Raw genomic sequence first — 15,631 nt, 5'->3', positions numbered from 1 at the left:
GAAAAAAAGAAAAGAAAAAGAGGTTTAATGGACTGACAGTTCCACATGACTGGGGAGGCCTCACAGTCATGGTGGAAGGCAAAAGTCACATTTTACATGGCGGCAGACAAGAGAGAAAGAGAGCCAAGTGAAAGGGGTTTCCCCTTATAAAACCATCAGATCTCATGAGACTTATTCACTACCACAAGAACAGTATGGGGAAAACTGCCCCCAGGATTCCATTATCTCCCAAAAGGTCCCTCCTACAACATGTGGGAATTATGGGAGCTACAATTCAAGATGAGATTTGGATGGGGACCCAGCCAAACTATATCATGCTTCAAGAAGTTTCCGGGAGACTTGGTAAAATGGAAGGAGATTAAAGAAAGTTCCCTAAGTCAGAACCCTCATCTACAGGGAATTTGTAGCCCATTTAATAGGAAGTATCTAGAGTCCTACCAACACTACGATTTCAGAGGGGCATGGGCTAGACATGAAGATGGTGGGAGAGATAGGGACCGTTTCTTGTTCCACACCCTTTCTTGCTATAGCTTAAAAACATTTAAATGATAAACAAAATGTGGAATATGCCTACAGTGAGATATTATTCAGCCTTAAAAAAGAAGGAATTTCTGACACATACCACAACATGAATGGACCTCGAAGACATTACGCTGAGTGAAATCAGCCAGTCACAAAAACAAATACTGTATGACTCCACCCTCATAGGTACGTAGAGTAATCAGCTTCCTAGAGACAGAAAGAAGAATGGTGGTTGTCAGGGGCTGGTGGGGCAGGGGAAAATGAGGGCTTGTTGTTTAGTGGGTATGGGGGGTTTCTGTTGAGGAAGATGAGTAAAGTCCTGAATATGAATACTGGTGATGATTGCCAAACAATGTGCATGTTCTTAATGCCACTGAACTGGACACTTAAAAACGGTAACATGTAAGTTTATGTTATGTGTATTTTGCCACAATAAAGAAAAAAAATTCAGAATTAGATTGGAGGGGATGTGAAGGATCAAAACAAGAGTGGCCGTTCTAAACAAGAAGTCTCCAGGCATGGGTGTTTTTCACTGATTCTGATTCTCTCTGCTGTGGTGAGATCCTGTCCCTGTTGTGGAAAAGTTCTTGAGAGGGACACTAAGCCACATCGAAGACCTGAGGAAGAGGCCATGCTGAACAAAGGAATACAAGAAGTGGCCGGGCACGGTCGCTCACGCCTGTAATCCCAGCACTTTGGGAGGCCGAGATGGGCAGATCACTTAAGGCCAGGAGTTTGAGACCAGTCTGGCCAACATGGTGAAAATCCGGCTCTACTAAAAATACAAAATTAGCCGGGTGTTATGGTGCACACCTGTAATCCCAGCTACTCTGGAGGCTGAGGTGGGAGAATCGCTTCAACCCGGGAGGAGGCGGTTGCAGTGAGCCAAGATCGCACCACTGCACTCCAGCCTGGGAGACAGAGCAAGACTTTGTGTCAAAATAAACAAAAAACAAACACGCAAACAACACACCAAAAACAAAGGAATACAAGAAGAGAAATGCCCTCCTGTATAAGAAGGAAGGAGTCAACAGAACAAACACCAAATTCTTCTTTTTAGAGTGCTCCCAGCCTCACCTTTTTCTCCGCTCCCTCAGCCTACAAAGTCATCATGCAGCAGCCTTCACCAGTAAGCATATGAAAGATGAAGTCCCATAGCATTCCTGGGAACAGGGAGGGAAGCCGGAGAACACTCACTCACAGGATGGGGGCGCAAACACAGAAATTCTGCAGCATAAAAAAGGAAATGAATGCAGCATGCCAGAGGTAAAGAAAAACGCAGATTTTAGAAAGGAACTTTCTACAGAAAGCAAAATGTAAATTTTAGACATTTGCTTCTCTCACTCAGTGAAATAAAATGAAATCATTGTCTCTGAAATAAGGGACGCAAATTAAGAGAATAAGAAGAGATAGTGACTTTATAAAGGAAACCAGCAGAGTTAAAAAAAAATGTAAGTAGAGATTGACATGGTAAAATGAAAACCTGGATTAGCATAATCCCAAGAAAAATGGCAACAGTAATCTAAGCCCCTCAGTAGCTTTAAATAAAAGGCTAAGGTCAAGGGCTATAAAAATAAGAGAACATTAAATAACACTGGAGAAAAGGAAGTATGTCACCATATAAGACATTTCAATGAGCTTCTTTAAGATGCAATTCAGACAGAACAAACTACCAACCTGCAGTAGGTCATCAATGATTTAATCACAATCCACACTTTACCATTTACGCTTTCTGTTCAGGAAGTCAAACAGTCCTGGCAGAGCAGTATAACCATCTACTAATTCAAGAGATAAAATTCGCAGGCAACAGTAGCCATGAAGAGCTTTTTCAGTCAGGGTTCAATTGGAGAAACAGAACCAATATATAGAATTTATAACAGGGATTAGGATCTGCACAATGGTGAGACTGGTTGTGAAATCTCTGTAAAGGTAGTATCTGATACTGGGCTGAATTTGTTCTGTATCACCTGGACTGGGAGTTAGGAAGGAGAGTTGGGTGTGAAATTGAGGAAGTAGAGGACAAGAGGTATTTTCCCATTTCCCCTCAAAAGGATGAAATAGAGCCCACCTCTCTTTCTCACCACCTCCCACCCAAAAGATGCAGAAGACCTACTGGAAAAGTTGGTGGCTTTCACCATGGAGCTGTACACACATCTGGCCCAGGGCTCAGAGGAGCTGAAGGAAGAGATCCAGTGGGAGCTGAGGTTGTGCGAGGCTCAGGATATGGCCCCACCCGCAAGGCAAGGCTAGCAGATGACAGACCTGTGTGAGCTGCCACAGCATCTGGTGCCCTTTACCCACCTCAGAGCACACAAAATGGCAGCTCCTTCTCTTACATCTTCCAAGACTTAGACGCACAAGTCTCTTTGTGGCCAGCACCACACAGAGAATGGAATACTAGAAAACACATTTCCAGCTTAGCTATGTTAGCTCAGTAAAAAGCACCCCCAGGAGATATGAAGACTGTTTGTTTGCAATCTCTTTTACCACTCCAGAGCCACAACATTCATTTATGTCTGCTCCAGGAGATTCAATGCAATGCTTCACTATGAAATAGCAAAAGGGTGGTTGGGCTTCTTTCTGATATACAGGGTTCAACCCCATCAGGGAAGCTCACCTCAACAACGAAGCACTCAACCTACTCCCTCATGTTTGCAGTGGAAACCCCCACGCCCTCTCATCCCTCAAAGGCTGCCAGAAGTATCAATAGAAGGGAAGCCAGACAGCCACAGCCACAGCCACACCCTAGAAGCTGCTGGAATGAAAGTGAGGCTAGAAACAAGAGGTGATGCAGAATGTTGGCAAAAGGAAGAAAAAATAAATAAAAAATTTACTTTCACCTGCTGTTTCTGAGTTCAGCTGTTCCTTCATCAGGCTTTTAAATCTGTAAACAAGCAATATAAAATTATGAGTAATATAAAATTACAAGTAATATAAAATCCCACATGATTTGTAAAGATCATCATGGCATTTATATATACGATGAGATTTAAGGTGGGAATATAATTTATACATGAAGACTATTTGTGGGTATACACATGCCAAGACAGAACTCTCCTTCTTCAAAAATCAAAAAATGTAGTGGCAGAAATGCGGTGTTAATTAGACCTATGAAAATATTATTTAAAAAGAAGGTAAAGTACTAAAAGTGAAAAAAGAGGGCAGGAGTAGTTTAATTTTTAAAAGGCCTTGCTTTGGGGAATTAAATTGGTTTGCACGTTAAGGAAAAGGATTTTGAAAGATCTTTATAAAACAAGAATGAAAAGATATGTCAAAAATACATGTTAATTAATTTGATTGTGGTAATCATTACAAAACATATACATATATCAAATCATCACATTGTATACCTCAATCCCTATTTGACCATTAATTATTTTAAAATGAAAATATAAGATGAAAAGAGATGTGAGGAAAAGATGAAGATAATTTTCTAAAAGAAGGGGTTTTAAAATATCACATTGAGACCAAAGCAAAACATGATAAACTTCGTATTTTGGCGGTAGATCAACATATCGTAAATACTGTTTTGTCTGGAATCTGCTCTGTTCTGTTGTCTCACCTGATCCCAGATGCTATTTGGCTTCCATCTGCTGATGGAGACATAGCATTTCTGTAAGGACATGAAGAAATGCTGAGAGCTCATCCCTCCTGAGACGTTGGCTGTGCTTTCTAATATTCCCCAAATACTTGGGAAAATACAGACAGTCTAAAAATCATTCAAGAAAACTCTCAGCCGATTACTAAATAGTCGTTTGACAAGGAATTCAGCTGCTGTCTTTTACCCGCGTTTTTTAGAAACTTCAATTTTTTTCTTTCTCCTAGGACAGATTATGTGTTTAGATACACTGATATATGAAAAGGAATCTCATTCCTTGAGGAAGCTTAACAGCTGATGGGACAGGGCAGCGTTACAACTGTATCCCAACAGCAACCTATCTGATGATTTGTTCTTCTTTTTAAAGGATTCTATTATGGTGATAAGAATCTATCTTCACTTAATGCAAGGGGCAATATAGCAAAGGACACCACCCCCCACCCCCACCAACCCATCTATGAATCTCAGACTACTTTCTAAAGGTGTAACATAGTTACAGAGTATCACAGGACCCCAGGGGAAATCTCAGAGGGTCTGCACAGTTTCAAATGTATTTGCCACCAATGATTTCATGTGGAATCCAAAAATAAAAATAAAAATTGTTCTCATGCCTCAACAAATTCAGCTGTTACTCAGATAATTGAAAACAATCTCTTCTTGAGAATCTTCCCTGAAAAATATTCTCCAAACCCAAAACATATTTCTAAACTTCAAGCAAAAGCTTTTGGGGTTGCTAAAACAATATAACAGAGGTGTAAATATGTCCCAGAAACGGGAAAGTTTGTCTTGTAAAATCCAGAGCTGAAAATTTGATAGCTAAGAAAAGAGACTTTGGCTTTGCTGATAGAACACACTGGACTCACACATAAATTTTAGGATGTGCCCAGGGATATTAATTTCTCAGAACAGAATTCACTTAGCAGGAAAACAACTCTTTAATTGATGACGTAGGAAATAAATGTTTTTGTCCCTGTAAGCTAAGCCTTCGGATCATTTCTGATGAAACCTTCTGGGATTTATAACTAAATTTTATTGTTGTTTTGTTTTGTTTTTAGAACTGAACAAGATTCATATGTTATACAATTAGGCCTTCACTTGCTATCTCTATCTGCCTTACTACCTTCTTTCTCTCACCCCATAGATCCTGTAAGCAGTGGGTCTAGGAAATAATAATTTTAGCCTATTTTGACACTATTTGGAACCTTTTTGATTTTTGGATTTTTAGTCATTTTATCTACATACAAATTCTGGCTTAACTTAAACGTATCCAGCGCATCTAAAACCTTTAATCAAATTGTCAGAGGAAGTCAATGCATGTGGAGTAATTAATCTCCTTGCATTCAGAAAGCAACATCCTCTCTATGTTCTCTTTCTGCCTGGCCCTTCAGCACCCAGAGGAGCAGCAGTCTAGAGAGGAAATGGGGAAGGGCATCCAAGTCCATCCGGCTGGAGAATGAGAGGCTGCAATCACAGCCTCGCCTTGAACACACTGCCCACATGAATGCCGGGGGGTACTTAGAGGGAGTTTGTAAAAATCAGACCAAGGAAACCATAAACAGACCACAGACAAATGTGAATTTTTGATTAAAAACTCATTTTACCAATAATAATAAAAGCACATTAAATCAATATAAAGGGAGTAATATTCATTTGACAACATTGAATTTTCTTAAATAATATTCTTTTTGATCTAGTAATTTCACTTCTGAAAAACTAATTCTATAGAAATTATGTGAAAAGCAGAAAATATCGATGGCCAAAAAAAAGGTCGGTGGGGGCTGGGCTCATGCCTGTAATCCCAGCACTTTGGGAGGCTGAAGTGGGTGGATCACCTGAGGTCAGGAGTTTGAGACCAGCCTGGCCAACATGGTGAAAACCCATCTGTACTAAAAAAATTAGCTGAGTGTGGTGGCACACACCTGTAATCCAGCTACTCGGGAGGCTGAGGCAGGAGAATCGCTTGAACCTGGGAACCAGAGTTTGCAGTGAGCCAAAAATGGTGCCACTGCACTCCAGCCTGGGTGACAGAGTGAGACTCTGTCTCAAAAAAACAACAACAAACAAACAAACAAACAAAAGGTACTAGGGAGAACAAAATGGATGTTTGAGAAATGGGGCACAGTTAAATGCTTCACATCCTAGACAGAATATACCACTCAATAGCCTATTGGTAAAATATGCCCACAGAAAATTTTTTTAAAACATGGAAATTGCTTTAAATATAAAATCAATGGAAAAGGTAAGAGAAATACACATACACAGTACAGCCACAAAATATATAAAGAAAAATATGCACTTCTAAAAAGCTGAAAAGATTAATAGTTAATATCATTGAGCAATATTGTTCTAGGTGGTTTTTGCTATTTCTAATTTTCCTATTGTTTCCATTTTGTTTGATGATTATACATTAACTTCATAATAAAAATGTTTAGAAATCAACATTTCCTTAAAGTTAGGCAAAAAACAAGGACAATTAATATCAAAAGTTGCAATTCCTATTTAATTATCTCAGTTAATTTATGATTTGGATACTAAAAATAGAGTTAAATATCTTTTATTCAACCTATCTTCATTTAGGTTCAATAAATTACTTAATTTTATTTATTTTTATTTATTTATCTTTTTGAGACGGAGTCTCGCTCTGTTGCCAGGCTGGAGTGCTGTGGCACAATCTCAGTTCACTGTAACCTCCGACTCCCCGGTTCAAGCAATTCTCCTGCCTCAGTCTCCTGAGTAGCTGGGATTACAGGCACGCATCACCATGCCCGGCTAATTTTTGTATTTTTAGTAGAGACGGAGTTTCACCATGTTGGCCAGGATGGTCTCAATCTCCTGACCTTGTGAGGCCCACCTCAGCCTCCCAACGTGCTGGGATTACAGGTGTGAGCTACCGCACCCGGCCAATAAATTACTTAATTATTAAAATTAACTTAAACTTACTGCTGTTGTAACTTGAAATTATTCTAAGCCTTGAGAAGAATGTGGCTTTGCAGCCTGAGTCATGTGGCACACAGCTGTAACTTCTGCCTTTTCTTCCCTGTAAATAATTAGAAAGGCCAAAGGGCATCAGAGATAACACCCCCCTACCAGGATCACTACCCCTTCTCACAGAGTAATAAAGTCATCTTCCTTAGAATGCAGCAATCTATAACCACAGGCACTGGTCTCATATAGAAACATATGTACTGGTCTCATATAGAAAATGTAATCCGGCTAACATTTCTGTCTCTGCCTATACAAGCAAAACCTTAACTTCTCCACTTTGGAATGCTGATCCCATTTATTTGGACTTGATGGTTCCTGGGTGGCTACCCTCAAGTTCTGTGTTCAAATAAACTCCATTCTTAATCTCTGAATTAATTTTCTGAATCTCATTATTTAAGGTTGACACTTATCTCACCTATAGTGCCAGAGAGAATTACCTGAATATGAAATTTTAAAAAGATTGATTTTGCTCTAATTTGTTTTAATAAATCCCTGTGTACTGCAAAATTTGCTACCTTTCCTTACCTCCCCTTACAATATACATGTATATGTAACATCAAAAGGAAACAAAAACACTCAAAATACTTAATTGAGTGAGATTAATATAAAATATTTTAAATTTTTGAGTAAATATTTCAAAATAAGGCAGGGGGGCTTTAGAAAAAGTAGGATGAAAAAAATCTTTGAAATGTTCAGGAATGATTGAGATAAGTAAAGATCTCTGAAAGAATGCAAAAAATCCCAGTGGGGCTAGCAGTAATTCTATTGTATAAGCCATTTGTCCATTTGATAAGCACACATTTTATCTAATGTTACCAGATAGAGCATCAGGCCAAATGGCCTCAAGCAAATTGGCAGACAGATGACCTGGTCCCAGAGGCTCCGGATCCATCTCTGACCCAAGGCCAGCTCTGGCACTCAGCCTTCCACTTCATTCCCATGCTTTCAGCCCTAGGCCTGAACACTTGCCTGATGGTCCTGAACCCCTGGGCTAGGGCTCTTGCTTACATTTGCCAGTTCAGTGTGTGGTAAGATCTTTCCAATTATTTGCTAATGAATTAGTGGAGGATTGAATGGACAAATGAATGAAGTTTCTCTCCGAAGCCCCACATCTGAACTTGCTGATGGATTTTCTTTCTGCTCCGTTGTCTGGTGTCCACTTCAGTTATTTATTCCCCCATTTATTGAGTCTTTAGTGTGCAGTGGGTAATGTTCAATAGAAAGAGTCATGTCTACTCCAGTCCTGCACCTTCCCATTCTGTTACTACAAAGGTGCAATTAACCTCACTGCAGTCAAACCATTTCTTGTGTTAAGTAGCAAATAGAGGTTTACACTGTGAAACCAGGCAAGTCTTGGACTTGGGAATGAGGTTCTTGGAACAGAATCCCAATGCATGGCTAACAGTGAGAGTCTGCAGGTGACAAAGGAACTGGGCTCCATTCTGCTGATGGCTGGGGAAGGGGAGGAGAAGCTGCTGACCTTTGCTGAAGGACTAGGATGAACTACTCATCCCATTTTACAGCAGGCAACCTATTTTCAGGACATCGAGGTGAGAGTCTAATCTCTATCAAAGTCTTCCTTTCTTACCAAATGCTATAGGAAGTCTCTTTATTTCTTTTAGCCTCAGTCTCAGAGTCATAGTGCTCATTAATGTGACCATGTATGGTAAAGGTAAAATGTAATAAGATGTTAATTTGATTATTATTAATATCATGCTGAAGTACTTGGGGTTGATGTATCATTATTTCTGCAATCTACTTTCAAATGGTGTGTGGTGGGGGAAGGATACAGACAGCAATAAAGCAATTGTGGCAAAATGTGGCAATTGGTAAATCTAGGTTAAGAGTGTACAGATATTCCTGGTACTGTTCCATCAGCATTTCTAAGGATTTGACTTTTTTCAAAATAGAAACTAAGTTGAGAAAAAACTAAATAAGAAAAAATAAAATGTGATGGCTGTGCCTCTCCTCAACTCCACTATATGAACACAAGCAAGGTCCTTACTGTCTCTAAGCCTCTTCGATGAGAGTAAAAAACTGGGGAAATTAAGCCTTGCCTTTTATACTCCCTCAGTGTTTTGTGAACACCAGTCATGGTCACAGATGTAAAGTGTTTTGCAAACCATCCAGGACCGTCAGGGCATAAGGGGTTAACGGATGTGATCATTTGTACAGCACCAAGCGATGTGTAGATCACCGGGCCAAACCCTTGGCTGTCTAGACTCCAGCCAATCTGTGTGCCTCAGCCACCTTAATATTACATATGCATGACTGGCCTCCTGGATTCTTCCCTGCTCAGAGCACCAGCTGCAAGCACACAGTCTTCTTCCTGAGAACTAGCGGGCAGAGCAAACTCCGCTGCTTCCATTCAGAAACCTCGGAACAGACCTTTGCCTGCCAACTTCCTAGCTCTCTGGCCAGCTTCTGATTGTTAGCAGTGGGTTAGCTCCCATGAAAACCTCGAAGGCATCCCAGCGCTATAGAGGCATCCGGAGAAATGCCAGCCAGTGCTACCTCTACCAGGAATCTCTGCTGCTCAGGTGAGCTGGCCCCATTCATCAGCTGGGCAGAGGAGTCAGGTGTGTGAGGAAGGAATGCATGGGTCACCAGAGCGAGGGACAAAGTCCCTGTCCTGCTCAGTTGTCCTTCAGAATGAACTCAGAAACTCACTTCTCCAGGTTGTGGTACAACTAGGATGGCAACCTCAGCAATGGGCATGGGGGGAAATGGTTCTTCTGGCTGCTTCTTGACCAGGAGGTCAGAATCCAAAAGCTTGCATCCCAACCTGGCTTTATGGCTGGCCAAACCCACAGATATGTTTCCCTGTTTTCTCTATGTTCACTCAATCAGCAATGTCAAGAGAGAGCAGATAATATGTCTATCATGATAAATAAAGTGTTTATTGGAAAAGCCTTCAGGCTAGTTAGAAGTGGATGAGAGTGCTATTCGAATTTGTTAAATATTTATAAAGGTCTAGTACAGCTGCCATTTAATTTGGTGAAATTGAAAAAAATTCTCCTCTAAATGAGTAAAAACAACATGAATTAGAGAATAACAAAGGGAATCTTTTATTTCTAATAGTCATAGATGAATACTCTTAACTCCTCTCAAAAAGTTGCATTAGGATAAGCATATTAAGTGTAACTGGGAGTAAATATTGCTACATGTTGGAAAATTGTTCCTCTTGAGAGTATCTATTTCCCTGAAATATCTCACCCATGTAAATTTGCTTAGCTAATCTTTCGCTCGTAGAAATTGCTTTGCCTGGCTCTGCCTCGGTTATCTCAGGCTTAAAATGAATTGACATGAAAGGGTGAAGAGGGGTTTCTGAGTGGCAGAAGTTTTGATTTATGTTACCTTCAAGTAACATAAGGAGTTCTGCCTCTAAAATTAGCTGATTATTTCAATGAGCCTGAAAAAGAAATTATTTTGCCTACCCAAATTGCTGCTACTCAGGAATCCAAGAGTATGTAAGTACCCTCTTGTCTCATCTTGTGTTTTCTGATAATATCATGCACCCTGAGAAATCATTATCTTCTAATGACCCAGTGGAAGTAATTGAATCCAGTAAATGTGTTTCAACAGGCTACTGACACTGACAAATTATCTGTTTCTGTGGGTCCCTCCCTTTACACACACACACACACACACATACACACATGCACAAACACATACACATTTCATACAGATGACCCAAGGGCAGTGAGATGCTGAACTTGTGCCCAGGGCAAGATGATCTTTGCTGGAAGCAATTCTTGTAATCAGATTTCCTCCTTAATGCCCTGATCATTCAGCAACTTGGATGACAGCTTTAGTGCTGATGAAACAGGGGACAGCAATGATCCGGAACAAATCTTCCAGAATATACAGTTCCAGAAAGATCTCATGGCCAACATTCGCTGCAGACCCTGGACTATGGGACAGAAGTTGAGGGCATTGAGGTAAGGGCCTCAATGGCCATTATTGACCATTACAAGCATGCTTTCCGATAAACCACCTTGCCTTGCCCATGGGAACGAGGATAAAGACTCATGTGAGAGAGATGGCTCAGTCACTCTTGACCTGAATTAGCAAAGTCACAAAGATATCTGAGAGGTCTAGCTGGTCCAGAAACCAGTTCCTCTGTGTGTGTGTGTGTGTGTGTGTGTGTGTGTGTGTGTGTGTGTCAGAAAGAGAGACAGATACAGAGAAAGAGAGAGTATAAAGAGTTGTGTGTCTGTGTTGGGGGTGTGTGTGTTGGTGGAGAGTCTTTTATCTTCTACCTCCTTTCTAAACACTAGATTTTAATATTCTCTCCAAGCTCGTCTCGCTCACTAGAAACAGAGCAGTAAGCCAATATGAAAAGAGATACTCATTTTAGCTGCTTGGATATTACCACCCTCTGGGTAAAAAAAAAAAATTGAAAAAAAAAGACTTTATAGGAAGCCAGATTATTATGATACTTAGAGTCATATTAAATAGTCTGTCTATATAATAAAGTGCTAAAGATTTAAAAATAGATTCCCTGATTCAAATACTGCCTTTACCAATTTCTATCTATGTGATATTAATTTTCTTAATTTCTCTGAATACCAGTTCTTTTCTTTTTTAAAGTTGAAGTGATGGTGAGGAATAGCCCTTAACTTCCTGCAGCACGTTTCCAAAAATGTCAACCACTAAGCTCTCTGGATATTGTTAAAAACTCAAAATCCCTGATTGCTCTCAGACCTACTGAATCAAACCAAGGGAGAGGGTCCTTGTATTTTTAACATGCATTCAGGTTGATACTTTTGCATATTCAAGTTTGAGATCCACTGATAGCAGTTTGTTGAAGGATCAAATGGGATGAACCCTGTGAGTGCTTAGCATTGTATCTGGTATTTAACAGTCACTCACTAAGAGTGAGTAAGGAATAGTGATTCTGATACCTGGGGTCACAGCAAAGGGAGTTAGCAGAGTTGCCTTCATGGCCTGTACCATTGAGCTACTGTGACCTGTGCTGTGGAGCTTCCTGGCAAAGCAGACACTATGCCTGATCATCAGGCACCTGCTGTGTGGACAGAACCACTGTCCTATCTTGATCTTCACTGCCCTTTTCTAGATGCCAAGCAGACATCTCTTTACCTCCATATCAACCATGTATTAGGCTTGCATTTCTTTCCCATCAAATCATTTCTTCCTTAGATTTGCATTCCAGGTGATGTTCTTCCAGTCTGACCAGCCTCTTCTGCAGGTGACTGTGAAAGATAGCTAAAGTCATCCATAGTTTTGATCCTCAAAATGTTCCAAGTAATTCTCCTTCATGGGCCTTTCATGTCTGTTATCAGCTGCTATTGTTTCCATTTATTTGAGTAAGGATGGCATTATGTCCATTTTTCAGACAAGAAGGTTGATACTCAGAGAGGTTAAGAGACTAACCCAAGCTACACAGTTTCTGAGTGCTAGAATTAAGCTTTAAATCTAGGATTTCTGATTCCAAGTACAGTTTTCTCTTATATTGAAACACAGGAATTTAACCAAAGTAATCATTGGAGCAATTACTCTTTAAAAAAAAAGACATAGGTTCTTGGCCGGGTGTGGTGGCTCATGCCTGTAATCCCAGAGCTTTGGGAGGCCAAGGCGGGTGGATCACAAGGTCAGGAGATCGAGACCCGCCTGGTCAATATGGTGAAACCCTGTTTCTATTAAAAATACAAAAATTAGTTGGGCATGGTGGCAGGCACCTGTAGTCCCAGCTATTTGGGAGGCTGAGGCAGGAGAATTGCTTGAACCCGGGAGGAAGAGGTTGCAGTGAGCCAAGATTGTGCCACTGCCCTCCAGCCTGGGTGACAGAGACTCTGTCTCAAAAAAAAAAAAAAAAAAAAAAGAAATAGTTTCTGTTAGAATTTTGCTAAATCATTCTGAAATGATGATGATCAATTGTTATCTGAATAATAGGTGGTTAAGTCTCTTTAACTTTGAGGGGACAGCAGAGCAAATGGTAACTTTTCTGTCAAGGCACTTCAGAAACCAAAGAATAAGCCAGGCCTTCTGCCATGTTGCTTGGCCCACGTAACACATCCAGAGCCCCAAGATGGCTGACACTGGCCATGTGTTCGGCCAGCGGCCAGGGTCTCAGAGTGCAGCTGGCCCTCTGAGCACCTCCGTCCGTCATCCTCTTGCCACACATATCTCCTCTCCATCACCTTGAGAAACTACTGGAGCAACACTTCCCTCATTGGACTTGCTGAGGTTCATCACAGTGCTTCTGTGGAAGGTGCAAAAAGCATGGAACCCTGACTGCTTGAGAATCAAGGGAGCATGGCAGGATGCAGATAAAAGCAGAGTGAGCTAACCCTGAGTCTGGAGCAAGAGTCACCTGTCTAAGAGAATATAGGACATGCTTGTTTCCCCTGCAGGAAGCAAGTGGTCAGTTCCTATGAAATCAGCATAGGTCTATGACTGGGCCTTGGTTTGGGCCGCCCCTCCCTGCTACCTCCACACCCAATCACCCCTCTGTCATAGCTCTTGTCACACCCACTGTCTCTCAGTCATTGTCTTTAAAGGTCTCTGTCATCCCTATTAGGTAGTGAACTCTTCCAGGGCAGAGACTCTGGTTTTTTGTTGTTGATGTTTCCAAGTAGCTGGGACTGCAGTCATGTGCCACCACACCCAGCTAATTTTTTTAATATTTTTGTAGAGATGGGATCTCACTGTGTTGCCCAGGATGGTCTTGAACTCCTGGGCTCAAGTAATCCTCCCACCTCAGCCTCCCAAAGTGCTGAGATTACAGGTGTGAGCCACCCCACCTGGCGGAAACTCTGTTTTAGGCAACTCTGTATTCCACTATGCTTGACCCAAAATAGGTGTGCATAAAATGTTTAAATATTTTCAGAAAAAAATAAAAAATAAATAAGGATATAAAACGAATTGTTATTTGACTTCAATAGGCTTTTACTTTTTAAAAACTTGCAGCAGACAGCTCTATTAAGATGGTCCCAACATGGTAGTCATGGTATGGGGTAGAACATCAACCTTGCTCCTGACCTACATTTTGGTTCTGGCCAGAATGAAGTCAATGCATTGGCTAGGCTATTAAGATGGAGATGTTGCAATGGTAGGAAGAGAGATCCAAAACCAAGAACTCTGGTTAGGTAATGTTTTGGAGAGATCATCCTGTCTGTGGATAAAGGAGTTGGCTTATACCTTGTGTTTTCCAAGGAAGGACTCAGACCAGTGGGTGTTATTGGGGGTTGCTGTGATGCACAGACCAGAGCACCCTCCCAAGTAAACCTGTCAAACTAGCAAAATGGCTAATTCAGAAGAACTAAGTTTTTCAGCACTGAACATAATCAAGCAGAGGGCATCCAACCATCAGATAATGAGCATCTCTGCATGGGGTGGTATATGATTAGGTTACCTTGAAGGTGACATTCTTCTCTCTAAGAGCCTTTGACTTCAGTCTGTCTATGGCACTAACATTTATTTTCTAATCCTGTTGTTCATTTAAGGTATGAGTTTAACTGTCTATCCCAATGAATTTAGTCCATTTTCAGGACTGAACATTTAGGCAGAGATATCAGGTTAATTCAAGAGTGATCAATCAGTGTGTTAGAAGTTTGTTTGCGGTGAATCAGATTGTTCATGTCTATGTAGACATGACTTTTTTGCTGCCATTAATCAGACACCAACCTTTACTTGAGGCAGATTCTCTGAAGCCAGGTCTGATTTGCAGTTTTAAACAATTGACTGCAAGAGGAAAATTGCTAAGTGGAGAGGCCAAGATGCACGTGTCTGCCACCAGGATTTCCAAAGCTCAGAATTCCCAGCCAAGCACCAGAATCAGGGAAGGCCTTTAAGAAATTCAGTTGTAGCTAATTTTGGTATAAATTCATCATTTTGAATTATGTATCCATTTAAATATTAAAGAAAAAAATTTTAAGGTGTTTTCCGATTACCAAAAATTAGACCATGAAGTATTTGTGTAACTCCATTCTCTCATGGCATCTTTTGCTGTATCATTTTTCAGGACAAGATGGCAACCTATTCCTGTTGCATTTTTACACATTTTGCAGAAATTGTAAGTGTGATACAATTGTGTTCACCATCATGTTTTTCTTCTCTTAGACGAGCGAAGGGCATTGTGCTGAAGTTCGAAGGGAGGCTGACCAGGACCCGAGGCTACCAAGCAGCAGGTGCAGAGGTAATACAGAACACACATGTGGCTGGGCGCGGTGGCTCACACCTGTAATCCCAGTGCTTTGGGAGGCCAAGGGAGGTGGATCACGAGGTCAGAAGATCAAGACCATCCTGGCTAACACGGTGAAACCCCATCTCTACTAAACATACAACAATTAGCCGGGCGTGGTGGCAGGCGCCTGTAGTCCCAGCTACTTGGGAGGCTGAGGCAGGAGAATCGCTTGAGCCTGGGAGGCAGAGGTTGCAGTGAGCCGAGATCACGCCACTGCACTCCAGTCTGGGCGACAGAGTGAGACTCCCTCTCAAAAAACAAACAAACAAAACAACAACAACAAAAAAAAAACACACACACATGTGAGCACTGCGGTC

The 15,631-nt window shown here is 41.1% G+C and overlaps 1 protein-coding gene and 1 long non-coding RNA gene across 2 annotated transcripts in view; one reads left to right on the top strand and one right to left on the bottom strand.

Moving 5' to 3' along the window:
- The window catches only part of LOC130540837 (uncharacterized), a 34,261-nt gene that overhangs the window by 10,197 nt on the left and 8,433 nt on the right, over positions 1 to 15,631 (bottom strand). The window contains exons 3-4 of the long non-coding RNA XR_010109981.1: positions 3,363 to 3,406; positions 623 to 1,749 (exon numbers count right to left, since the gene is read on the bottom strand). This is a non-coding gene — a long non-coding RNA (uncharacterized LOC130540837). The remainder of the gene's footprint in view (positions 1 to 622; positions 1,750 to 3,362; positions 3,407 to 15,631) is intronic.
- Positions 9,034 to 15,631, top strand: part of TMC3 (transmembrane channel like 3) — a 40,891-nt gene continuing 34,293 nt past the window's right edge. The window contains exons 1-3 of the mRNA XM_003810740.6: positions 9,034 to 9,645; positions 10,900 to 11,046; positions 15,191 to 15,266. Of these exons, the coding sequence (XP_003810788.2) occupies positions 9,557 to 9,645; positions 10,900 to 11,046; positions 15,191 to 15,266 (312 nt within the window). The 5' untranslated portion in view covers positions 9,034 to 9,556. The remainder of the gene's footprint in view (positions 9,646 to 10,899; positions 11,047 to 15,190; positions 15,267 to 15,631) is intronic.

Source organism: Pan paniscus, chromosome 16 (assembly GCF_029289425.2).
Source record: "Pan paniscus chromosome 16, NHGRI_mPanPan1-v2.0_pri, whole genome shotgun sequence".
Taxonomy (NCBI): Eukaryota; Metazoa; Chordata; class Mammalia; order Primates; family Hominidae; genus Pan; species Pan paniscus.
The sequence above is the reverse complement of the archived record's forward strand: the minus strand, read 5'-3'. Positions and strand labels throughout refer to the sequence as shown.